Here is a 27,501-nt window from a genome sequence, read left to right as displayed (position 1 = left end):
AATAAGGCCTGAGCTCAGTTTTGTTTTGGATACACTGCCTTGTAATGCATTAAGAGCTTCATTCACATTAAGGTGGAACAAAGGGAACTCTCAAGCATATGATTTCCCTTATCAGATATATAGACGATATTCCTCTCTATACAATTCAAGATATATACCTGAATTTGGTCCTAAGGAAATAATGGAGAGACAGAAGGAGAATAAAAAAAAAAAAAAAAAAGGAAAATAAATTTTCTTTCCCCTTGAATCACATCTTCTATTTTTGTCAGCGATTCCATCATCACACAGGTCTTCTTTAACATAAGAAAGAGCACCAGATGACGCTTTCTCCTGCTTAATTCAAATGGAATAGGCTACATTTCCATTCATGATTCAGAACAGAGTTTTTCTTTTTTGATAAGTGGAATCTAACATTGATGCCATATTTCTTCACTAAAATGCTAAGATAACTTGCTTGGTTTAATTGTTTTTTAAGCTCCAGTTTGGTTTTCATTGGCTAACTGGCTGAATTATTTATGTTTCGTAGTGGCATGTCAATACAGGGAAACAGTACAACAACAACAACACGTTACTAGTAGCTGTAGTCACACAAGTTTTGTGTTGCTGCTTTGATAGGACCAACACATGAGTGAAGTATTTAAAGAAGCCTGCTGCTCATACTTACCTTGGACAATACAGGCACCCAAGTAGGCAGCATCAGAAAAGGAGCACAGCAAACGGCCATGGAAAATGTCCCTTTTTATTTGTAGATATAAGAGGTATCTGAAACATAATTAAAAATTTAAGAAACAACATAATATCTTTTTGTAACAGATTTAATGTATCAGTGTGAAACCAGCTGTGCAACTACTTTGGATCTTTCTCTTGTTCTTTTAAATGGCAGGAAAAAGAGGCAAAGCACAACCACAAGGGAAAAAATAGAGGTAAATAGATTTTTAAAAATAACAGTGAAATAATAAGAGCAAAAGTAACAAAAACCCACTAGGAAATATAATAGAGAGTGTTTTATTTAAAATATACATCTATTACAATGCTCATTAGTAATGTGAAATAAATTATGGTAATGTAAGCTTGTTTGAGCACCCCTGTTCTCATTATATACAGGTTTACACAAGGAAATCTTTCTGTTGCTGTTGGCAAAATAGCACACTGACCACAGTGAAGATTTTTCCCTCTTCTGTTTTTGTTTTTTTTTTAATCTGTGAAGAATCCCAGATGAAGTTTGAAGGCAGAAATAACTTCTTCAGGCCTAAAGAGCCACAGGCATGGGGGACCTACCTGGGGGGGTGACCTCTCCTATTCATCTTTCTCTAAAGAAATGGGGAGAAGGAAACAAAAGGTTCCTTCTACCTGTCCTCTGCCTTCCACCACAGAGCATCTTTAAACTTTATTTCTAATAGCCAATGGAGTGGCATAGCTTCAAGGTCACCACTTCCTCTTCTGCTTTCTCCCCTGCAAAGCAGCCTCCTGGAGACGGACCAGCTCACAGCCCAGCACCTTGCAGCTCCTTTCCCAGCACCTAGCTGGTTACAGCCACACCATTCAGCTGCTTCACCCCTCTGGGAAAATAAACTATTTAAACATTACTTTAACTGGACAAAATCTACCATCTAAAGGGTTCTACTAAGACTCAGTGGCTTCTGCAAACCTTCAGAACATTCCTTGACACTGCCAATCATCTCCGACCTTGAGCAACATACAGCATAGCCAATAAAAAAGCGTGTTATGAATAGCACCAATGTCAGGCATATTTTGTCCAGGTTTCCTGCTTCTGTTAGTACCATGAGCTCCTGCATCAAGAGCAAGCCTGGAAATATTATCTGAAGGGCAAGAGAAATCTTCCGCCTTTCCTTGGACTTTTACTGAGTACAATAAACGGAATACAGATATCAATGAGAAAAGGAATTCTCTCTCACTCTGAACACATCCCTTCACTGCATTACAAGTTCTACTTGCATTTCAGGACCTTTTTTAATTTTGCAGCACCCTTTTTTTCCCCCGTGCAATCAATGTCCAGTTAACAGCTCACTAATTCATTTCCATATGTTGGTACTGTTATTCTACAGGTAGACCCCAGAGGAACTACTTGTAACAGAGTGAACCAAAGGTCTCAGTGAGATGAAGTAAAAATTCTTAATCTGCAATGACAGTGTACCAGAAGAAGTTCAGTATATTGATGTAAATACCATTTATAACTTGGGCAGTTGAGCAGTCCCTGTGCAAAAACCTTCTGGTAAGATTTTCCAAAAAACAGAATACTCTTCTCCGGAGAGACCATTAGCTTGAGGCCACACTGTGTTCAGGTTTTAAGCAGTGCCAAAAAAACCCACCCAAGGTTTCAGAGCATGGCTTGTTAGCCAAGCTGTGAGGTCATTAGAGCAACATGTGGCATTTCTAAGCAAATAGTTTGTTGCTGATCACAATCAAAGATCCTTGTTGTCATTTGCCAACAAAACCAAGCTGTGCCGGAGTCTGTCAACACAGCTGGAGGGAAGGGATGCCATCCAGATGGACTTTAAGGCTTGAGAGGAAGATCTGTGCAAACTTCATGAAGTTCAACAAAGCCAGCTGTAAAGTCCTGCATGTGGGTCAGGGCAATCCAAAGCACAAATATAGGCCAGATGGAGAATGGATTGAGAACATCCCTTAAGAGAAGGACTTGGGGGTCTTGCTGGATGGAAAGCTCAACATTACCCAAGAGTGTGCAATCATAGCCCAGAAAGCCAACCTTATGCTGGGGTGCATCAGAAGAGGTGTGAGCATCACGTCAAGAGAGATGATGCTGCCCCTCTATTCTGCTCTGGTGAGACCCCATCTAGATTACTGCATCCAGCTCTGGGATCTCCAACACAAGAAGGAGGTGGACCTGTTGGAACAAATCCAGAGAAGAGCCACCACATTGATCTGCACCTCTCCTACAAAGACAGGCTGAGCTCTCCAAAGCAAGAAGGACAGTCTGGAACAAGACTAACATTTTCAAGCTCTTTCAAATGAGGAAGATAAATGTCTTTTCAACTGAAAGGAATTTTTGCAAGTTTTGCCAAAGGCTGGCAAAACTTCAGACAGTTCCTGTAATCCTAATGTAGTAATTTACGTCCTAGATCAGTAAAAACTTATGAATGTATACCTGACTCCTAAATTCACTAAGGTTTGTGTATGAACTTAAAATTGTATGCACTTACAGAAATAACTTGCAAAATCAGATATGATTTTCCTTCTTCTTGTGTCCTTCCACCGTAGCTGTTTTTTCCAAGCCCTGGCATATCTTTATAACCTGATTTATGGCGCTAAGTATTCAAGCTTACCAAGAAGCTAGTAAACTTATGCTTCAGTGCTTACACTCGCAAATATCTCTCATTGGAATAACTTCATTTCCATCTAATATCTGTTTGCAATACAGATGACTCAACTTCAGGTTGGCCAAGCCTTTCCTGCCATGCAGATTAAGGGTCAGCAATATCTATTCTTGTTTTTCATCATGACCCCCAGAGATCACGTTGCTAGCTGCTTAACAGACAATTTATCTATTTCAAGATGTTCAATGAGGCAAGCAATCTTTCCCACAGAAAAACTTTGTGATTTGGCCACATAGTGGTTTTTTTATTTTGTTCAAGTCACATCACTCAGTTTATTCCCATAGCAAATATCTCTCCCAGAGTTGTTGCAGTCTTTCCAGCTGACAGATATGGTCACCTCCAGAGATCCAGCAATTCTTCAAAAATTGTTATCTCAGCATGGTGTCTGACTTAGACTCACTGCTGTTTTCCACAGTACTGTGCATTCTCAGGTACAGAGTGGCAGAGGGCAAATGAATGTGTTTACAATATTCCCGGATTGGGTGCCTTTCTACCCAGAAGAATTTTTGACTTCTTTAAGCATATTATTCTGAATGCTAACTTTGCATTTTTTCTTCCACAGTAGATACATCAAGTACACTGCACCAGTTTCTTGCCAAAGCATATGAATCTCAACTAAACACTAACTACTACATACTAGTATGTAGTATCACAAATAAGAGAACATATTTTCTATGCTTTACAGTGCCATGCAGAGAAAAGGCTGAACATGAGACAATAGTGTGCCCAGGTGACCGAGAAGGCCAATGGCATCCCAGCCTTTATCAAGAACAGTGTCTCCAGAGGGACTTGAGATGTCATTCTCCCTCTGTACTCAGCACTGGTGAGGCCACACCTCAAGTCTTGTGTCAAGTTTTGGGGTCCTTACTTTAAGAAGGACATCGAGGTGCTGGAGCAAGTCCGCAGAAGGACAAGAAGGCTGGTGAAGGGTCTGGAGCACAAGGCCTGTGAAGACTAGCTGAGGGAGCTGGACTTGTTTAGACTGGAGAAAAGGCAGCTCAGGGGAGACCTGATCACTCTCTACAATTATTTGAAAGGAGGGTGCAGCCAGGTGGGGGTCGGTCTCTGCTCCCAGGCAACCAGTGACAGGACAAGAGGACACAGTCTGAAGCTGCACCAAAGGTGGTTTAGGTTGGACAGTAGGAAGAATTTCCTCAAAGAATGGGTGATTAGACATTAGAACGGGCTGCCCAGGGAGGTGGGGTACTCAGTGCCATGGTCTACTGAACATGGTGGTTTTAAGTCATAGGTTGGACTCAATGATGTAAGGTATCTTTTCCAACCTAATTGATTCTGTGATTGTGTGATAGAAAAAAATAATTATAATAGCTAAAATATATTGCTTGTTTATTTACTAGTACTTGAGTAGGATTTTGATATCATTTAAATTAAGGAAAAATCATCACTCTATTAGCTCTGAAAACATCAACTTAGAGTACAGCAGTGGCCAAAAAGAAAATCAAGAAAATGTTGGGCATAATTTGGAATGATATTATGAAAAAAACAGAGGGACATTTTGCCACTATTTAAAGCCTTGAAGTAATCACACCTTGAATGTTTCACCTAGTTCTGGTCTCTGCATCCCGAGTACGACATAGCCGAACTTGATTAATAGGGAAGAACTAAAATGAGTGAGAGGATAGAGCTTCCCTTACAGGGCAAGATGGTGTTCAAGGAGGAATAAGAGCAAGTCTTCTGAAATTATGAGCGTAGTGGGAAAGGCAAATGCAGAACTGCTATCCACTGAATCCTGCAATACTAGAGCTAGGGGAAAATATATGAAATCAGGAAATTGCTTAGGGCAGAGGAAAGAAAGCACCTGACATAGCAGATAGTGAACTAACTGGCTCAGGAGGTTGTGAAGAAAAACATTATTACCAAATACAAAAAAAGGAATGGTGAGACAAATAAGGGAAAAATATCCAGAAATTAATACTAAAATAAATAGGCATGAAGTGTTAAAATTCCTAATATAATAATTAAAAAACCCTTTAGTGCATTTGAGTGGGAAGGAGATCATCTATTAGTTTTCTTGTTTCTCTGAAGCAATATGAAAGTTCTGTTCATCCTAGCATGGCTTAAACCCACGTCTCCACTTCTCAAACAGATATACGTGACAATAAGCATGCCACACTGATGTCAATACGGCAGTTGCCTTTTCAATGTATCTGATCAGTCATAAGCCAAATTCTAGCAGGGGAATTAAGAACTGAGGGCATACCTATCATGATTTCAAAGCATAATCTTCATCCAAGCACAAGAAAAAGGAAAATTCTGTTTCTCTTAAAATATCTAATATTAAAAGCAGTAGGAACTACCTTGTTAACTTATTTGAGAAACTGCATGACTATCTTCTGGGTTAACAGGCACATGTAGAAAGAATCACCCTACTTGTTCTATGCCCTCTGAAGAAAAATACTAATGGTAAGGTCTCAAAACACAATGAAGATATCAACACTCCCTATCTCCATTCTGAGCCTATGTCCCTCCTATACTGCCAAAATCATAGATACCTAGTAATAAAAAAAGGCCCAAACCACCCAAACCCACACTAAAACTATTCCTTCAGAAAGAAGTACTTCGCTTTATGCCCTGGGGTGGGGGTGGGAAGGTGACTTTAATAACATCTTTCCAGTAATCTCAAATCTCTTACTTCTGCGGTCAGGATTATGACTACCACTTACATCTAGCAAGATACGGGTTTGTCCTGCTTCAGAGCTGGTCAGTGCCTACGTTAGGGTGTATGGTCTTTTCTTGGGAAAATGAAAAGGGTGATTAATTACCAACCCAGTGAGTTGCTTGACATCACTGGCTACAGAGGAAAAAATCTTTACTGTTACATAGTAATTAATTTCACTAATGAATAAGCAGACAAAGCAGCAGTAAGAGACAAGCATTGTTTTGGCTCCTGGCTACATAAAAGTCCCACCACAGCACAGGAATAGTCTTTCCTGCAAAACACCATGACTGCACTGCATCTTCTCTGCCATTCTGCCCTCCCTTCAGAAGACACCAAGAGCTCTGAACATGTACAAGGCCTCTGCTCCCTTAGGCACTATCTCCATCCAAAAAAACATGACCCTCCTGGGTAATTTTTTCCCCACCCTGAATGTTATCTGCAAGCCTGCAGCGTATTAACAAATTGTTATTAACAAAACATTCACTTTTAAGACCTATGGTATTCAATCTGATTGTGACTCCAATACTGTTAAAATTATAAACTCACTTGACAACTGCCAATGTGGCCTTGACAAAGCCAAAATAGACAAGTGGACTTTCATAGACATCAAAGCACAGCTATGACTGCACATTTCAAGAAAAGCAGAACAGGGTACCAAGAGGAGCAGAGGTATTCCTAAATGATGTCCAGAAAAGGGCTAGCAGCACAGGCCCAGCATAGAGCTATTAACATATTGCACGACTTTCCAACTTGCAAATAAATCATTTGATATTCAGGCATTAACAACCAGCTGGAGCACTGTCAACCTCAACTGGCCTCCTGATTCTGGAGGGAAAAGCACCAGACTCTTCCAGCACATGGCAATATCAAGTACAGCTGATTGAGACTGGACTAGACAAACATTGAGTGTGCCATGTTGACATACCCCATGTCTTTGTCATTTTATATGATTTCCAGTTAAACAATTTTTTCTTTTTTCTTCTGCTTTTCCTGTGTCAAAGTACTCATTGAAGATTGCTTCTTGGATTAGGAAATATGGATTAGGAAAAAAGGGCATGATGAAAGCTAGTTGAAATAATCCATCTTTGGTTAATTCCACCAGGTACTGACCCATGCCCACTTCTAGAACTCTTTTTTTTCTACAATAATCATGGATTACTGCCGATACAGTACTATCTGTAGCATTTTAGAGCATTCCTTTGGGACCTCAAATGACTTCATATTCTCTGATTTTAATTATGCATACACACTATAATATAGGGATTTGAGGATAAGAAAGTATGAAGCCCTGGGATGCTTTATTATATAAGAAATAAAAAATACTGGTTTATTTATCACCTAAACAAGAACACTGAAAATAAATAACAAAATAGAAATCTGTGCCCAAGTGTGATCAGTCTTTGGATCTATCTGTCCATACTCCCTCAACTGTTCACATCTTGTTCATGCACAGCATCTCAGGCTTTCCCAGCTGTGGACCCTCTCAGGGCTCTGATCTGTGAACAAGAACAGTGAAGAGAGGCACAGAGCAAAATATCTACACTTTCCATAAAGTCTGCTGAGATGCTATGTATGCTGTGGATTGAATGATTTCTAGAGTTAAAACTTTCTTCATAGCAATTTTATATCTTTTCATGCCATGTCAGCAGAATAACCTTGGGCATTATAGTGAACTACAGAATATCTTTTTTTCTGCACACAGTTTGATGCACATAGCAAAAGAAAACCTTCTCTCCCCATCAAGCTATCATGCTTTCTGGAAAAACAATGGGAATTAACCAAAAAGAAAATTAAGAAAAAAGAAATTAACAGTAATGCCAAAACTGTATGTATTCAAGGCCTCTACCCCAGTCCTGTTGATGCCTTTTCTTGGTCTTAAAATCAAGAGTCATACACGGTTAGAAGGGGAAAAGGGATTTTACCTTGGTATTTATTTTTAAGGATCCTTAGGTGCACACGTCCAGGTCATATGCATCGAGATGCACCCTGCCGAGTCTATCTCTCTCTCCGTGTCTCTCTTCCTCCCCCCCAACACTGGTATAACATTATAGGTTTTACTAATTAGCATATCTATCAAAGATTCCCCAATGAGAGGCTCAAGTGAGCCCCCCTCCCCAAGGAACTTTCCCCTGGATGGTTCTATCTTGGTTTACAGAATGTGTTCTGGAGAGGGCCTTGGGGTCTGGGGCACACTGATCCCTAGCTACGAAGCTTCTAAAATGTTTAGTCTCTTAGCTTGACAAACAAGTCCAAGAATGTAGGCAAAAAGCACTAGGAATACAGAAGTTGTAAAAAGGTATAACAGGGGTCTAAAAGAAAAGGCAAAAATCTTCATGGCATCACTGTCAGGCCACATTGCAAATGCTGATTTAAAAAGAAAAGAACTGGCTGGATAGTCAGGCCCAGAGACTGGTGGTGAATAGAGTTATATCCAGTTGGTGGCCTGTCACTAGTGGTGTCACCCAGGGATCAGTGCTGGGGCCAGTCTTGTTTAATATCTTTACTGATGATCTGGGTGAGGGGATCGAGTCCACCATCAGCAAATTTGCAGATCACACTAAGTTAAGTGTTGATCTGCTGCGGGGTAGGAGGGTTCTCCAACGGGACCTGGACAGGTTGGATAAATGGACCAAATCCAGTGATATGATAGTGCTGGGTCCTACACTTTGGTCACAACAATCCCTTGTAACACTACAGGCTGGGGAGAGAGTGGCTGGACAGAGGCCAGACAGAAAGAGATCTAGGGGTACCGATTCACAGTGGACTGAACATGAGCAAGCAGAGGTCCTTCTTGGCCACTGAGGCCAAGAAGGCCAATGGTATCCTGGCCTGTATCAGCAATCGTGTGGCCAGCAGGACCAGGGCAGTGCTTGTCGCCCTGTACAGGGCACTGGTGAGGCCACATCTTGAGTGCCGTGTCCACTTCTGGGCACCTCAATTCAGGAAGGATGCTGAGACGCTCAAACATGTCCAGATAAAGGCAACAAGGCTGGTCTGGAGCACAAGGCCTGTGAGGACTAGCTGAGGGAGCTGGACTTGTTTAGACTGGAGAAAAGGAGGCTCAGGGGAGACCTGATCACTCTCTACAATTATTTGAAAGGAGGGTGCAAGCCAGGTGGGGGTCGGTCTCTGCTCCCAGGCAACCAGTGACAGGACAAGAGGACACAGTCTGAAGCTGCACCAAAGGTGGTTTAGGTTGGACATTAGGAAGAAGTTCTTCACAGAAAGGGTGGCTGGGCATTGGAATGGGCTGCCCAGGGAAGTGGTGGAGTCACCGTCCCTGGAGGTGTTTAAGACAAGGCTGGCTGTGGCATTTGGTGCTATTGTCTAGTTGATAAGGTTGGACTGTGAACCCATGGGAGGCCCATGGAGAGAGGGGTCTATGCTGGAGCAGCCTGTCTATGAAGGACTGCACCCTGTGGAAGAGTGACCCACGCTGCAGCAGTTTTGGGAGGACTGCTGTCCGTGGGATGGACTCACACTGCAGCAGGTCACAGAGAGCTGCTGCTTGTGAGATGGACTCACACTGGAGAAGTTCATGGAAACTGTCTCCTGTGGGAGGGACCCCATGGTGCAGCAGGGGAAGAACTCCTCTCCCTGAGCAGTGGGAGAAACAACTTCTGATGAACTGACCATAATCCTCATTTCCCATCTCTCTGTGCCATTGGGGGAGCAGGTAAATCTGGGAATGAGGGAGGGGTGGGGGGGAAGGCATTTTTAAGATCTTATTTTACTTCTCACTATCCTGCTCTGATTTTGTCAGTAATAAATCCAATTAATGTCTCCAATTCCAGCTTCTTTTCCTGTGATGGTATTTGGTGAGTGATCTCTCCTGGTCCTTATCTCGATTCATGGACCCTTCATTATATTTTCTCTCCCCTGTGAGAGGCCCAGCTGTAGAAGAAAGTGAGAGAAAGGCTTTGAGGGGTGCCAAGCATCACCACTACAAGCAGCATCAGTCTTCTACTAAGGCTGATCATCTTTCTCCATTTAAAAGATTATAAAAAACATTCTAAAATCTATATACACTGCTTGTGTTGCAGTCTACTGAGCCTCCAGTGCACATTCAGAGGCCAAATAATTTGAGAAAAATAAATTAAATCCTTGCTACTTTCTCATCACAATTTTTTAGCTGGCATTGGAAAAATTGCCTAATTGAAGAGAAAAAGCATAACTTTAGTCTTTCTCAAACATGTTTCAAATGTGCAGCTTCAGTGCCCTGCTGTGGAAACAGTATTTCCAGAAATAAGAACAGATCTTCTAAATCCGTGTTGACAGCCATTAAGATGATGAGCTGAGAAGCACTGAAGTGCATTAAGATTTGGACTTCGTTGACAAGTTGGATTTCAGGTAGTCTATTACTATATAAGCAAGAGAGATCAAGGCAAAAACCCCCATGGCCACTGAAGTTAACTTGTGAAGTTAACCATCCTAAACCTGCTCACTCTAGAGAAAACAGTGACCAAGGACCACACAGAACCACCTTCCACAGTGAGAGGCAAAAATATTTTCCACAGAATTTCTTCTTTAGCAATAATATCTCAGAATGCCTTGACATCCAAAGGCAGGCACTGAATTTATTTCAAAAGCATAGCTATGGAAGCAGTTGCTAATTAAAACAAGAGAAGATGAAAGTAAGTGGCTGGAAAGGTACAATGTGATGGAAATATTCATAGTTGTCCTTAGCAGACTAATAAAATGCAGTGATAGGCAAGTACGCAGCATCATCTTTTGCCCAAGGCACTCCTGGCCTTTGAACAGGCAGTGTGCATATACTTTCAGAATACTACAGGGGTTTTTTCTATAATATCATGGACATAGTGGTAACTTCAGCTAGGTCATTCTCCACCTTAATTTTCTGAAAATAGTTTCACATGTTAACCCACAGAGTAACTCAAGGATTATAGTCAAGCCCAACCTATAAGTTAGGACAGAAATGAAGAATCAGTAATCTGAGGTGACAACTGTTAAATTTTCTTCCTGCAAGTGATGTCTAAATCCTGAATAGTGTCTCTACCCATGTTACACCAGTTTCACAGAAATCAAACCTTTGCCCCTTACACACACAGCTTCATCTACTGAATAGATGATTTTTTTTCATCAGCTATTTCTGTGGAAAGAGTAGGAAAAGCAGTTCTTTTTAAGAACTGTAAGTCTCTCTGATGCCTCTAAGATGCTTCATTAAAGATTTATTCCTATAAAGCTTTTACGAAGACTGCATCAACAATAATTCACATGAGAGATTAATCAGAGGGTTAATTAATGTTCTGAACCAAAGAGTGGCATGGCAATGTGACAGAATGTCTTACTGTAACTTAATTTCGTTATTTAAATGGGGACCACAGACACCCATCAGATTTCCACCCAGCCGAAGAAGTGAGAGAGCAACTCTGACATGTATAGACACAGACAGTAACAGAAATGCAAAGCACTATTACTCTCACTCAGCTGACTGTACATACAGCTGTGAAGTACAGATGGCTTTTAAGTCAAAGGGTGACAATATTAATTATTTATTTTCAAAACAAAAATATGATTGTCAAGTGAACACAGCAACACTAAAAAAAAAGGCAAAACAAAAATCTACCAAGAAGCCAACTAGTCTTCAACGTTTCATGACTGTGCTCTGTCAAATGCTAATGAACATTTTCCTGCTTGCATTTCACCAATCATTTCAATTCAAGGAAAAGAAAAATAACTCCAGCCAATCTAGACCATCACCTTGGATGTGACCCTCTGCTTTGGTCATGAAGCAAATTCTCAGAGGTGGGTTACATGACCGCACTCCACTTGCTCATTTGAGGAGCATTTTCTGTATTTAGTTATTGTGTAAGACACATGCACAGAGACAAAGCAAAGCTTCCCAGATAACAACATTGGGAAACTATTAAGCTGATCAGATACAAAACCAGGTTGAATTAATGATGTCTCAAATTATTTCTCCTTTTTAAGCTCTTAATGGTATTAGTTTTTATAAAATACTGTAACCCATTTCTCACACAGAAACTTTACTTTAGAAATTCAAAAATTTACTTTAAAAATTCAAAAATTTACTTTAAAAATTGAAATATCCCAGCAGAGACTAAAACATACTCACAGCACAATACACATCAGTGAGCCAATTCTTGGTGTTTTGCATTTCAATAAAATTTATCCTGGGAGGATATCCAAGAAGTTTTTTTAAAGTAAATTAATTTAGACTCTTGAATGAGAAAGGTCTGTACAAAGCTTATACTCTGGACCATAAAAGGTAAAATGTTCATCCAAGGACAAACAGTAACAAATAATGAAAATCCATTGACGTCCTGCTTTACAACCTGTTTACTCAGCTGAACGGTTTTAGTATTTCATCCAAGATAAATAGCTATAATATGAACAGCATGTTCCAGCTGTTCTATACAAACTATAAACGTACCATTCAGCAGAGCACAAGCTGTTTCTGAAACTTTCAGTATGAGGCCAGTGACAATGGGATCACCCACATTCATGAAGTGACTTGTGAGCATAAGAACTTGCAGTGCTCAGGGAGAGCATCAACAAAGAACCTAAGGCAACAAGTGATGAGGCACTCGGTTCTTCTGTAGCATGCAGCCAACAGCCAGCAGTGTGGCCTGCTCACTAACAAGGTGGTAAAACGTACATACAGTCCTGCATAGCTGGTGCAGAGCTCAAAAGAGCTGTTACCTTCCTACATTTCCCTCCCACACATACACTTCTTGGAAAAATGCCCAGAGCAAGAGAATACTCACAATGGCCAGCAGTAAGGACAAAGCTCCCATTCATTAAGCACAACTGAGCTCTTGTACAGCTCTGTTTTCACAGCATAAATTTCAAAATTCCAACATAAGCAGCAAGAATTCTTACCCTCCATAGCAGCTGTACTCGAAAAATATAAATATATTTCACCTCTACATCAGTTCGCTAAAGGCCTATCAGTACTTTGAAAAGACTATCTTGTTTATGATCCTAAAGACACACACAAGAGAAAATTCAGTGAGACTATACATACACCTATTGAAACAGTCAGGACTGAATTAAACTTCCCAGATTATTTCAGGGGGGGGAAAAAAAAGAGAACGAAAGAAAGGAAGAACAAACAAAGACAAAAAAGGAACTTATCCCTGCCAGGGAAAGAGTCATGACCTTTGCCCAATCATTTGACCATTGAATCACTTCCTGAAAGTTCTTGTATAACCTAACTATTTTCTGTATGTTATAGAAAAGCTCTCTTAAACTGCTTTTAAAAATCACAATAAAAAGAAGAGTGATCAGTATTGCAAATGTCAGCCTATGCTAATTTTAGCAGAAATAGTGAGAAATCTACCCCACACAATCTGCCTTTTCTTGAACTTGTTAGCAATGCACATTAAATGCACAGATTAAACAAAACAAAACAAAACAGAGCAAAACAAAACAAAACAAACAAAAAAACCCAAACAAACAAAAAAAAAACCACCAAAAAAATACCTGGTGAGCTCTTCTTTAATCTTCAAGGGTTCATGTGGGTAGAATTTCACTCTAAAGCACATGGTGTATGGTGGATGAGCTGAAACATAAAGAAAAAGCATGAGAACACTAGCAAAGAAACATTGCTTAAGCCACTCTGAAAGAGCAACCTTAGAGTTTTACTAGTGGTTAGTTTAGGCAGAGGTTCAAACGAGCAGTAAATATTATATATGCTTTATTTTGGGGTGGTTTTTTTGGCAAACAGTAAACAATGGTAATACTACAAAATTGAAGAAACCATTTAATTTGTGAAATTAAATAGAAATATTTCTGTACCTTTCCTAATAACAATAGAAATATTTCTGTTTCCAGTATTTAATAAGACTATAGTACCTAATTCTGAGCAATGGTATCAATACCAGGCCTGACGTACAAACCTTTCAAGAGAAAAGAAAGGGGGGAAAAAGAAAAGGAAAAGGGAAAAGGGAATGGAGAAAGAGGAAAGGATCATGACAACAGGAAATATTACAATTTTTTAATCAGTGCCTCTCGAGCACTTTGATTCAGAGTGAAGTGCAGGTCTATAATATTCTAGTTAGTTTTAAAATATTTTGTTTGTGGTATATTCTCAACGTATGCAGTCAGTTTTAAATTTGCAAAACCTTGAAGAGATGGTGCTTCTACAGCAGGAAAAGGGAAGGCAGAAGAAAACCACAAAAAAAAAATTACAGAGAAAATGGAAGACACCAACACGTGAAATCAATAATACTTTTTTTAAATTGTAAATTATAACAGTAATTAGTAAGCTACCAGAACATTTTACTGTACCAACTTCTAAAGCTTACCAGTTCATAGGCTTGTATAAGCTTTATATGGTAATTAGTTCAACAATCATGATACTCTTCAATCTACTCTGACTGCAGTGTTCCAGAAACACATCTCTGGATACCACACAGTTCCGTGTGATGTACAACAGCAATACAAAATTGAAATGCATTGAATCTTTTGTTATGTTTGGTATCTTTCAGAAGGCTCAACTCTTCTGGAAGATAAAGGAATATGTTCCTCTTTCAAAACCTCACATTGTACTTGTTTTAAGTACAGTCAGCCTCAATTAAAACTGCTCATTTCACCTTTTTTTCCTTGTTTAAATAACTACTCATTTAAGACACAAGGAGGAAATTCAGAAGGGATGGGAATGGAATGATGAAAAATACAGGGAAAAAAAAGAAAGCAAGTAATCAATAATAAATAGAAATGAAGAGGAAATGAATAAAGAAAAATAAGCCTTTTTCTCTAGAAGAGGTTTGAACTTTCACACTTTTCAAATCTGGAGAAGCCCTCTGAAGGCTAGAGAAACACTCAGTCTATTTTCTGTGGGCTTTGCTGTCTTAGACTGCAGCATTATCTGAAAAGAGGCTGTAAAACAGCAGACATCATTATGTCTTCCCTGCCCTGTTACGGCAGCGTAGAAGGTAAAGTGAATTCACTGTCCCAGAAAGGAAAGCAGCCATGCAGAAACTCACTAAGGAGTCGAGTTGCCTGGACAAAGCACAAGATAACTGAAGTCATCTTAAACGGTTCTCTCACTCCTCAATAGGCATCTTAAAACTAAGCAAGGGAGGAAAACCCATGCTTTTGGAATACTGTTTCACTTACAAAACATGATAGAAGAGACAACCTGAATTAAACAAGCAAGAGCTCTTTCTCAGAAAAAAAGACCTTTTAGATATTTTGGCAGATTTCGATTTAGTTTGGGCTTGAAATAGCAATGCAGATGTAAGAGTAGTTAATGAGGGCCCTAGCAAATACAAGCCTACTGCAAGACCCCAAAATGTACTGAATTTTACCCAATTTTTCAATGTCAATAAAAAAATTGAAAATCTGTCTGTGGTAAAAATAAAGAAAGAAAAAAAAAGGATTTGTATTAGAAGAGTTCCACTCTGGCAGTAACCACATAGAACTAGCAGCTGCCCTATAAGAAAAGAGTATCATAGTGAGGAACGGATGGCTGAACTGCACTATAAAAATAGCCCACATTCATAAGAAATGTTAAAGTAGGAAATGTTTTATTTGTAGCAGAAGAACAGTATGTGACAGAAGTACACACCAATGCACAGGACATGCAGGAGATTTGTCAAGGCAGCTTAAAGCCTATTTTGCAAATCTTTTCCTAGACTCAAGCTTCTGTAACAGTATTCCTCCTCGGCAGTGCAGCAATACTATACAAGTCTGCTGCAACCTGCAGTCCCTTCTCTATTGCTGTGCAAGAATGGACAAACCCAGCTAACAATTTGAAATGTTAAAAAGAATATGAACCCATCCATCTAATTCATCTCTGGAGATAAGAAAGTTCCCTGCAATTACAGAAGGAGATCTTCTTTTTCTGTTTCTTATTCTTGATTAGAAAACCAGACACAATGAACATTTGAATGGGGAAGGAGGGAACTCCCAGAGCTATCCACTTTACTCTCCATCTTAATTTTAAGGTAGATCATAAGCCTAAGGTTCTTCCCAAGACACATTAGATGATATGTAAATATTTAAAAAGGCCTTTTTCTTATAGATTTTACTGCACTGGAGAAATTCACATCAGGACTTCATGTTCTTTCATTGGTTTCTCATAGCAGAATTTTATCAGCTCAAGAGATGTGATTGTCAAGCCAGATAATTTCTCAATTCCTTGAAAGTAAAATTACTTCTACCACTTACATATTAAAGTGCAAACATTAACAACAAACCTTCTGAAAACAGAGCAAAATTTGCAGGAGCACATTTCATCAACACAAAACTAACAAGCACATAATCAGTTTTTTAATAGCCATTTCTTATAAGCCTTTACTTTCAAAAGGGTCCTTTATCTCTCAGATAAGGAGTAGCTGGCATAGAGAAATGCCCAAGGCTCTGTCAGAACTTCCTACCATCAGAGTTCACTTTCTCACTAAAAATTATTCACAATTGCAATAATTTAAAAGGACTTTAGTGTGGAGAATAGTGTTGACAGCAAACTCCATTGAAGCAAAACTATTGATTTTCCAGTTTATATGCGAACAGTATGTAAGAGGTGAAGGCAAAAGAACAAATAAGATCATTTAAATTATGTTAAGTGTTCCTCATGAAGGAACTACACACAGAGCATAGTTCTCCAGGCAACTGATTGTATGTTTTTAAAGTTTATTTGACTTACATTTAACTAAGGTAGAATATTCTATGTACATGAAACAGTAACGATCTCCCTAAAGTATGCCCAAAGCTACAACACACTGACCTGAACAAAGAGGAATATGGGAGCTGTCTCCCTTGGTACAGACATCAGTAATTAAGGGACTGAGTCTCACATGAGAATCACAAAGTCTACAAAAAACCTACACATCTATATTACCATTTTCTTCATAGAAAAATAATCTGAAAAAAGAAAAAAGTATTCATGTGTGGTGGTTTATGCTGGGGTAGAGTTAATTTCCTTCACAATGACTGTGTTTTGTGTTGAACATGGGGTGGATAATACAGAGATGTTTTTGTTGTTGCTGAGCAGGGCTTGCGCAGAGCCAAGGCCTTCACTGCTTTTTGTACTGGCGCACTGGGGAGGAGACTGTGAGTACAAGGGAGGTTGGAAGGAGACACAGCCAGGACAGGTGACCCCAGCTGACCAGAGGGATATTCCAGACGACATGGCATCATGTTCAGTATATAAAGTAGGAGGAAAAAGGAAGAGGGGAGATTTTTGGAGTGATTTTCTTCCCAAGTCACTGTTACATATGGTGGGCCTCTGCTGTCCTGGAGATGGCTGAACACCTCCCTGCCCATGGGAAGTGGTGAATTAATCCCTTGTTTTGATTTGCTTGTGAGTGCTTTTCTTTTTCCCTATTAAACTGTCTTAGTCTTAGCGCAGAGTTTTCCAGCTTTTACCCTTCTCTCCCTGATCCTGATGGTGAGGGACTGAGTGTGTGGCTGTGTGGGGATTGGTGGCTGGTTGGGCCTCTTGGGAACGTCCGCGTTTGGTATCAGAATCCCTGATCTGTACCGCTGAGATTTGGAGAAGGCCCTCTTTGATCTCCTTCTTGAGTTCCTGGTGATTCTTCTTTATTTCATCTTCCATTTTCTGCACCCTTGTTTCCACAGCTGCGATTTTTGCATGGGTTGGGCCATGCACAGAGTCTGCATATACTCGGAGCTTCACTGCCATATCCTGCACAGTCTCATTCACACCGTAGTTCGGTTTCATTATTGCTAAAGCAGAAGCATATTCTTGCCCAAGTCATATGAGTTTTCGCCACATGAATGGATTAACTCTGGCCCGGTCTGGGCTCCTCAATCCTGGATCATCTGTGAAGACAATCTCTACCACCCCTAGTTCTCTCAGGCGTTGGATCCCTTGTTCTATGGTCTTCCACTGGGTTTGCTGCATGTAGAGATCATCTCCGCACATATATCTTTCAACCACACCTGTCAAAACCCATCTCCAGAGACTGGCAGAGTCAGCCTCCCTTTTCATCGCTTGGTTGATGACTGGATCATGTGACAGGGAACCCAAATGCCTCACTTCAGCACCATCCAGCATCACATCATCACCTGCAGCATCCCAAATACAGACCATCCAACTTATTATGGATTCATCAGACCATCGGGTGTAGTCCCTTCTTAAGCTGTGAAGGTCCTTTATAGACAATGACTCAGTAATGGTTTCTGTTCCTGAGTCAGTTGGTGGTTCTGAGGTTCCTTCCCCTGCATTATCTTCATCTTTCACTGGACGATCAGTTTTGGTTGTGTGTTTTTTTCTCATGACAGGAGCCACTGTCAGTGGCTTAGACTCTCCATCTGGTTTGGGCTTGCTGTCTGGTTTATCTGCAGCCTGAGTGACTGGGGTATCTGCAGGGTTTGCTGATTTATCTTCCTGCCTCTCTACCTTTACCTGCTGCAGTGTGAGATAGGCATATGCCAAAGCCCAACCTATTGCAATGAGCTTTTTCTCATTAGAATTGTCATTGTATTTCTCTTTCAAATATTTCCACACCTCAGCTGGTCTCTGAACTTGTTCAGGGGGGAAATTGCAAACCATTGGGTCAGAGAATTTCTTCAGGATTTGACCCATATCCTCCCATTCCCCACCCCACTCAGGATGTTCCACCTCTGGGTCAGGTGTCTCATCAGTCACCCTGGAAATCTGAGCTCTCATTCTAGACAAGCTGCAAACCACATAGAGGAAGATTACCGAATTAAATACCAGGAGGGTGGTCTCTTTAACATCCAGGGGAAACTGAACACTCTCAAAAGATAACCTATCAAATTTAAAGGAAAGAGAAACTGTGTCTCCTCCTCCTCTTACAATCTGGGTGCAATTACTAATAAATTCCCAAAACAGGCTACCAAAGCTAGGACTGGAGTTATGGTGGAGAAACCACATATCATACACACTTCGAACAGCTGCCTGTACCTCTGTTAACTTCTTATAAATCATTATCACCAAGCACAGCAAAATAGAAATCTGAATTCATGCCCCTGCTCTGCAAAAATTCCTTATCAAGGATAAGATTGGAGCAAGTTGTGGATAGGCAGATAGGCCTAGGGACCAGAAAGGCACTAGTACCTTAAACAAGCCTACGGACCAGAAATACATGAATATATCAAGCCAGAGAGACATTATGAACTCAACTAACATGGTGACTATTTTACCCCAACACAGAATAAGTAAATTCAAACCAAAATGTAATTAGCACAGGCTTTTCACTTTCCTTCAAGCCACACAGTTGGGCGCCACTGAATTTGTTCCGGTTTGGCCAAATTTAGAAACATATCCTCTGAGAGAAGGCACAACCACCCTTCCCCCACCAGGTTCGGGAAAAAAATTAGTTTTCCTCGAAGGAAAGTGAAGGAGATAAAAACTGTTTGTTTACCAAACACACAGGAAAAGGAAAATAATGCTAAATAATAAAATCTCTCGCTGTGGAGAAAAAACCTGGGAAAAAGTGTTAAGAGTCCTCCTTTGGTCTCCTCGGAGCTGGGGCTTGGTCCAGGGCCAGGCCCTCTGTGCCCGGTGGAAAGTCCTCCTGATGTGCTCTGATGTTGAAGCAGTCCAGCAGAAAAGGGAGAAAATACGAAATTCCAGGGAAGGAAAAAAATTCAACTCTCAGTCTCTCCCCAGAGAAAAAGAAACTGAACAACTGGCCAAAAGCTGACTGGAAAGCAGCAAGCCGGGTGCTTCCTCCCTCCCCTGCTGCAGCTGGAAAAAAACAGTCACTATCTCTGTGTGACCTTGAAAAAGCTGCAAACTGCTTTGAGAAAGTTTTGCTCAGTTTTTCCTTCCCCCTCTCAGGCTCAGTTTAAAGGCATAGAAGGGCACAAAAATTAACTTCTGGGCATAGGGCAACCATATGGGATACACATCATAAAGTCACCCCAAGACACTGGGGTCAAACCACAACATTATGAAAGAAGAAAATAGTTTTTAAAAGCTGGTGAAAAACTTGATAGCACAAATACTACCTTCTGTAATTCACTGCACTGGCAGTGTTGGGGTTTTATACTACACATGAAGTACAGGTGGATACTGAAAGCCAAAAGCAGATGTTACATATTCTCTGAACTACAGTATCCTACAAAAAGCTAGTGAAATTTAAAAAACAAACAAACAAGCAAGAAAAATATTACACTCAAATAGTCTTCATGTTCACTAATGCTGCAGAAGGATCTCTGGGGAACCATTAAGACATACTCAGTTGTTTCCACATGCCTCTTCCCTTACCAGATGAATCAGCTGTTTATCCAAACTCCTTGCTAAGCATTTTTAAGACAGACAGAGCATTACTCAGTGTTTTTATGTATAAGTGATACCTGATCCATCACAAATCTCAAACTAGGGGTCTCCCACATTGCACCCATTAGTTACAGGGCAAGGCGGATTTTTGTCACCTGCTTATAATAATGCTTAAAAAGGTGTTACTAAATCTTCATGAGGATCACAGGTATAGAATACACAGCCGGGAGGATCACACAAAACTTCCTGTTCTCATTGTACACGTATTTATGAATCTCATATTTGACTAAACTTTTCTTTACATTTGTACTGAGATCCTCTGGTTCATTCTACCTCCTTTCAGATTTTAGGACAGGATTAGAGATTAGGCAATTTAATTACAAAATTCCAATGACCTGACACAGGAGAAAATCCTTTTATCTTTACTCTTTCAGATCTAGAATTATGGAGTGGTTTGGGTTTGAAGAGATGTTAAAGATCATCTAGTTCCAAACCTCCTTCCATGGGCAGGAGCAACTTGCACTAGACCAGGTTCCAACCTGGCCTTGAACACCTCCAAGAACGGGACACCTACTACCTTTCTGGACAACATGTTGCAGTGCCTCACTACCCTCACAGTAAAGAATTTTCCCCTAATATGTAGTGTACACTCTTTCAGTTAGGCAAGGCAGAAAGAAAAACATGGACATTTAGAACTCCTGCATATCAGAGAAACAGAAAATATTCTGTTCCATTGTCATCAAGAACAAAACACATATATTTGGACATTTCCCACCAAACAGGTTACAGGAGAGCTGTATATTACTATACAGAATAATCTTTAAAATTAATCCAAAAGTAGCAAGAGAGAAAGTGCATGGGAAAACTCTGTTCTTTACTTAAACAGTGCTGATGTGACTCGGGTTTTACACTATTCTATTCCTAAACAGAAAATAAGCAACACAATGTGTAGGATGGCCAAAAAGAGAACTTTACTGCCAGCATTTGGGAGAGAATAACAGTATACACAAAAACACGCAAAAGCACAGAAAAGCAAAAGAACAGAAAAATTTCTTTCAGAAGTTCTGTATCCTGAACCACAAAGATACAGCTTCCTTAGGCAACCTTCCAGACAGTTTTCCAACACACTATTGGAAGCACACTTCTTGCAGCTGTTGATCATGGGTCACCAGTTGGCTTCAATCTGTACAAACAAGACTGGCAGTGGTTCAGGACATTTCTCAGAAACTAAATTGTTCCGTCTTGGGCAAAATTCATGGTAGAAATGGCTGAGGCACAGATCTAGACTTTACACGTCATGTTAAAACACAAATATTAAAATGAGAGTGGAAAATGCAAACGTAGATGATGAGACAGAAAATATACCATGCCTTCATTCTTTTTGTGTGGCACCAGCACACTTTTAAATATGATTTCATATGCGATAAGACAAAACAGAAAACATTTTAGAAGATTATTCCTGTCATATCCCAGTGTTACTAAACGTGAACTTGAAACTATTTTTTCCAAAGCTTAAGAAGTTAAAACTTAGCACACCACACAAGATCCTACGGACACTTCAGAGCTCCAAATATACAACATTCTGTTCCAGAAATGTACTGTTGCCAGATAGTGAATTCTGTACAACCTGACTATATAGAAGGATTATGCCTGATTGATTCATGAGACTCATGAAAGCTAGTATAAATGTATACCAGAATACTTCTACTAGTCAAACCTTTTCTGCTCCAAATACTTGTCAGTACTGAGTGCATGAATAAACACACTGAAAAACTTGCTGCTGTGCTGGAGGAAAAGGAAGTTCCCTACAAATAGTAGTTGAGCTCAAGCACACAGCATTTTTGAAAATTTTCTGCATGTACGCAAGTGCTTCACAATTCTATGTAAATCTAAGCATTCAACTGAATTTAGAACTTTTTGAGTCATTAGTATTACCAGAGAAAATTACTCTTGTTTCCTTAATTCCTTAATGCAAAGAAATAAAAGAAAACATCCATCTAATACAGTCACTGTGATTAGCTTTCTGCCATCATTTCTCCCAGAAACCATGTATGCATAACATATGTGCTATTAACCAGTTACTTCATTGCTTCAGTTTTTAGACTTTGCACTGTCTACTAATTTCAGTCCTCACTTTTGCCACCTGAGATTGGAATGTTTTGCAAATGAGTATCAGTAATTTCTTCTTCTGAGTCTAAACCTTTTCATAATAAACTGAATATTTTTAGATCAAGTATGAGTTAACCTTGTGCCTTTAGAAATTGTTTGGTGTTCTACATTAATATAGACTATTTTTAGAAAAATAAGTCAAAATGTTTCTGATGCCAAATTCATGAAAAAATGTCCTTGAAACCTGTGGGAGCATAATCTAATGGATTCTAGACATGTACATAAAATATACACATAGCTTTATTTTCTTTTTTCCTTAAAGGGTTATTGTAGCAACTAAAGTCCTTCTTCTGTGACATAAGATGAAGTTAAGTTACACTAGTAATAGATGTAAGTTGCCAATCATATAGTTAATTCAACCTCTATATTCTAAATCTAAGGCTGGTAACAAAAATCCTTTGTTAGCATCTCATTTTTTTTTGCTGTTGTTCTTAAGACCTGTTCACCACGATAACCTCATGCTAGCTGCATTTTATTTTGCTTTTTTTGCTATGCTTTCATTTGTTTTTGGAGTTTTGATTAGGATTCTATCACAAAAGCCACAGAAATCCTCTGATGAGGCCATCAAATCGCTACATCTATGGAATTGATCATGGAATCTACCACATGTAGGCAACATCTGTATGCAGGAAAAGTTGTTTTGAATAATTCAGAACACTCACAGCACTCTAGATAGATGGATAGATAGATAGATAGATAATGGCTAAGACGCAACTTCTAATGAGCTAAGTCAAGTCTCCAGAACTGCTAAATAAACTGTCTTCTGCTGCTTGACATAAACTTCTGAGTACCAAAGCAGCTCTGTCTCCTGGAGCGGTCTTCACAGGTGGACTGTTTAATGGAAACCATAAGCCAGACAGGAACATTTCAAAAAGATAATTAATATAATACATTCCTGTTTTGAGGACATTTTTAAAAATAATGATCTTAATTTCCCCCCACCAGTGTCAGAAGCTCACTGCTTAGCCCACAGTACTTGATTTTGCTAGACAACAATGATCTCAAGTCAATACTCTGCATTTTCAGGCAGCAAGGGGCAGCAGAAAAAAGGAAAACCAGAAAAGACCCAGAAGCAATTGCCACATTCCATTTTTATTGCCATCTCCCAGTGGCTGATTGCATTTGACTGAAAATGGGAGCTGGAACATACAGGTCTTCCCACCAGATCTGCCACCCCAAACATCTGCTGGCCTCTGGCTCTAGCCTTGAGCAGTAAGGAAAAGCTTTTGATGTGCAGAGCACTGTGAGATGGTGAAATCAGGGTAGCATAAAGCTTTTAGGACTCCAGATAGGACACGAAAGACATATTTGCCCTGAGAAATAAATGCAGCTTATTCTAAATTACTGCATGGAAGCACAAGAAAACCTTCAGACATTTGAAAATCAGTTTAAAAACATGAGCTCTCAAGACTTACATTTCATTTGTTTGAAGATGGATTTGTTGGGCTCAAGCCAGTGCTGGAAAGACAAAGCAGAGAGCAGAGATTAATACTGAACACAGTAGACAATGTAAATGTATATGATACCAAAAACAAGAAGTAGGAATTTTGTTTCACTGAGACATACATAAATGAGAAAAGCACCCCATGCTGTAATTGCACTGTGTAAGCACACTTGATGTCACCAATGCCTGTAAAATAGATGTAGTTGAGATAGAAACATGACAGATATTTCAAAGACACATTTAAAGGGTATAGGTGCTAGTTCTCAGCTTGCAGAAGACATTTCAGTCTCATACTTTCAGCCATTGTTTTCCAGAAGCGCGGTCATATCAGACAGTAGGACAGACTGTTCAGAAACTTTAATGCTGTCTCTTCATTTGTGTTGTCTTCTACATTTCATATAACTGAAGAATGTCTAAATACTATATCCCCAGTCAAAACCCTCAGGACACAAGCTATTGTTCTCTTCTAGCAATAACTAAAAAGCTGAAGGGAAAAAGAGTGCACTTTTCCAGGAAATGCTCAAAATACACACAGCCAATGTACAACAGAGAGGTATAGACACTTATCAGTAGGTGCATAACTTTCCAGGAAAAGACTGTTTTGGCAGGAAAAGTTTCATTTTTTTATTCTTTTAAAAAATAAAATCAGGTACTTCTGCAACCAAAAGTTAGGCTCACATTTTAATTAAGAGCCTTAGCACCTCCCCTGCTAGCACTAGCTGACCTCCTCAGGAGGGTGTTTTGTCAGACAAAAGAATATGCTGATATTCAGGTGCGACTTCTGACCACAGCCAGCAGCTTTTGTACTAGTATTTTTCCTGTAAGCAAAAATCTCCACAGTAAAATGCGATTTGTGCTGCAGAAGCAGCTGGTCAAAAAGCACAGCATTCAGTTTTAATAAGCATACTCAACACTGGAAGGCCTTGCACTAAGGGGTTTCATTTCTAACCATTTCATTCTAGCTCTGAAACCCTTTGGTCAACTGCAAAAAAGAAAACCTAGAATTTATTAGACCATATATAATACTTAAAATATCCTACATGGGATACCATTTCTCCTCATAACTTTTAGTCATTCTACTACAGAGAACAATCAGGGGTAGATATTTTGTAGAGTTGTTAACAACTGACATAAAATTATTATTTTAAAAATTATGGCATCTCAAGAATTCAGATGAAGTCAAGATAACTGTAAATTAGTTTTCTGAAAGAGAACTTTTGACAAAACAAATACCTTGGAAAGAACATTTTCAAATATCTGCCATTTATGTGCTATGGCTGCTCAGAAACACCTACATGTCGTTTACAGTATTATATTGGAGATAAGCTCTGCAATATATTTCTATTTGAAGTTCACTTATCACTGAGAGACTGATATGGAGCCCTGGTGCAAACAAAAAAAAAAAAAAACCAATAACCTCAAACTTCAAACAACAGCCACAACAAAACAACAACCCTACACTTTTCTTTACCTATTCCCTTTTCCCAGTATCTCTCTTTTTAGGAAAAAAAGATGAAAGAAACAGAATTGAAGCAGCAATGACTGTTTCACTGACTTACCAGAAATATCTAGCTCATTTCAGTCTTTTTTTAGATCATGTATATAAATTTTTTATATGTTTCACTCTGAATAATGGGGGGTGAGAGCTGCTCATAAAAAGGTAAAGACAATTAAGACAATAAGATTTAAGAAATTTTATACAGTCTGCAGTGGTTTATAGATACATAATCCAGAATGAATTCACATACAAGAAACCAGTCAGGACACAGAGATATACAAGTGCACTTTCCTTAACCTCTTCACACACCCATCCCACATCCACCAGGACCAGGCCAGTGTTAGATGAAGATTCAGACAGCAAAGGGGAACTTGGACAGTGTTCCACACTGTACTGCTTCCAGGAAACGGAAAGCTAATATTATTTACTATTTTCATCTAGCAGAAACACAACACAACATTCTTGATATTTCCTTTTGAAATACCAAGCTGGAATATCAGCACAGACTAGACCAGCATTTAGAGCTGTTTGAAAAAGTTAATTACCTATTCTAACAAAAATGTCAGAGGTAAAAAAAGCCGATTTGCAAATACAAAACCCTCATAATAACCATGCAAATAATGAAAGAAGGGAAACATGGATGAAATTCCTCAAACCCCCAGGAATGTAGATTTACCTAACACATCCAAATATAAACATGTTTCACTAAGACCTGACCTTCATGGGTTAAAAATAGATTGAAAAGACATTGAGCAATAAAGCAATCTAGACCTTCACATGGAGGTCATGGAACTGACAGGCAGTTTTTACAAGCTCAGATTTCTGTTGTGACCTTCTGTTGGTGGAAGATTGCAAACGTGTACACAATTCAGTTGAATCTTCCAGAAAAGTGAGGTGTTATTTTATAATTTGTGGAGATTTTCAAAGACAGCAATTAGGTGCTTAATGCTCTCTGACTGTCAGGGAAAGATAAACACCTAGTCATTGCTAATACTTCTGGAAATAACCACCCCTATATTTGTTTGCATATTTCAATTTGAGTTTAGGGAAGATTTTCCCCTGAGTACTTATCTTTCAGCCTTACAGCATTGACTATTAATAATTAATACCTGTGCCTCATCTCTAATAACAGTATCCAAGCTATATTTATTCCAAGATTAATTAGTTGTTATAATTAGGACCAGATTAGGGTTCCTATAAATTAATCAAACTGTTTCTGCAGAAACTTTAAATTGAAAAGTATCTGATTTTCCGAAATGCTTTTTTCATGTAGTAATATTTTTTTAACAATTTTCCTGAAAAAAAAAAATCTTAGATGAAAGAGAAATATAACATTTTGAGTTAGCTTTTCAACATAAATTTTAGAAGCATTTTAAATGTTCAGCTACAAAAAATGTCGTTAATACATATGCCACACTGCCTTGCAAGAACAGTCCACAGATGTTTTCACCTCTTTATTGTAAGGAGTTATTGTACCCTTTATTGTACTTGAAAAAACTAATAAAAAAACCCAAACAAAACTAGTCAGATGTAAAACTGGAACTAGAGACAATAACCTTTTATTTCTCTACAAGCACTAAAATGTGCAAATCAGGGAGAGGAAAAAAACTCAAGTAATTTTATGCAGTTTCATTTCTGTCTCATGTACTTGACACTGTAGTCCATAAAGGCTGCTTTAAGTGGATGATGGCCTACACCCTCAAACCAGCTTGGCTCTGTATGTGATAGTACTTAATGATCATCAGAAATCATTCCTGCAGGGGCTCAGCCTCTTGTTTCATTGAAAGCATGTTAGCAACACGGTTGCTGCCCAATGGGAAAGAAAATACTTTGATCCTAATCCAGCTAACACATAAACAAGCATCCTGAGATGAGACTCATGTTCAGCACTACTAATTTCTGATCTCTTTGTCAAAAGTGGTTTCAGTAGTTTCTGGGTGTCTCAGTGGTCAGACAGATGTCTTCACAGAAGCAGAAGGGAGAGAGAAAGATACGTAGAGATCTTGAAGGTCAGTCATGGGATACCTAATGAATCTTGGTGCTTCAACTGCCAGTGGTGAGTAAGCAAACTATCATGGTTATCACTTTTGGTGCTGGGATCCTAAAATATGCTGAGCATTGCCTTCTGACTAAGATTTCATTGCAATTGTAGGT

The 27,501-nt window shown here is 39.3% G+C and overlaps 1 protein-coding gene across 4 annotated transcripts in view; it reads right to left on the bottom strand.

Moving 5' to 3' along the window:
* Positions 1–27,501, bottom strand: part of FRMD3 (FERM domain containing 3) — a 134,885-nt gene that overhangs the window by 38,500 nt on the left and 68,884 nt on the right. For 3 of the 4 annotated variants that reach the window (XM_048292010.1, XM_048292011.1, XM_048292012.1), the window contains exons 3-5: positions 23,821–23,863; positions 13,504–13,582; positions 665–762 (exon numbers count right to left, since the gene is read on the bottom strand). In XM_048292010.1, coding sequence (XP_048147967.1) covers positions 665–762; positions 13,504–13,582; positions 23,821–23,863 — 220 coding nt within the window. Of the gene's footprint in view, positions 1–664; positions 763–13,503; positions 13,583–19,438; positions 19,465–23,820; positions 23,864–27,501 lie in introns of those variants that run through there. The other variant, XM_048292013.1, reaches the window with a different exon arrangement.

Source organism: Corvus hawaiiensis, chromosome Z (assembly GCF_020740725.1).
Source record: "Corvus hawaiiensis isolate bCorHaw1 chromosome Z, bCorHaw1.pri.cur, whole genome shotgun sequence".
Classification (NCBI taxonomy): Eukaryota; Metazoa; Chordata; class Aves; order Passeriformes; family Corvidae; genus Corvus; species Corvus hawaiiensis.
The sequence above is the reverse complement of the archived record's forward strand: the minus strand, read 5'-3'. Positions and strand labels throughout refer to the sequence as shown.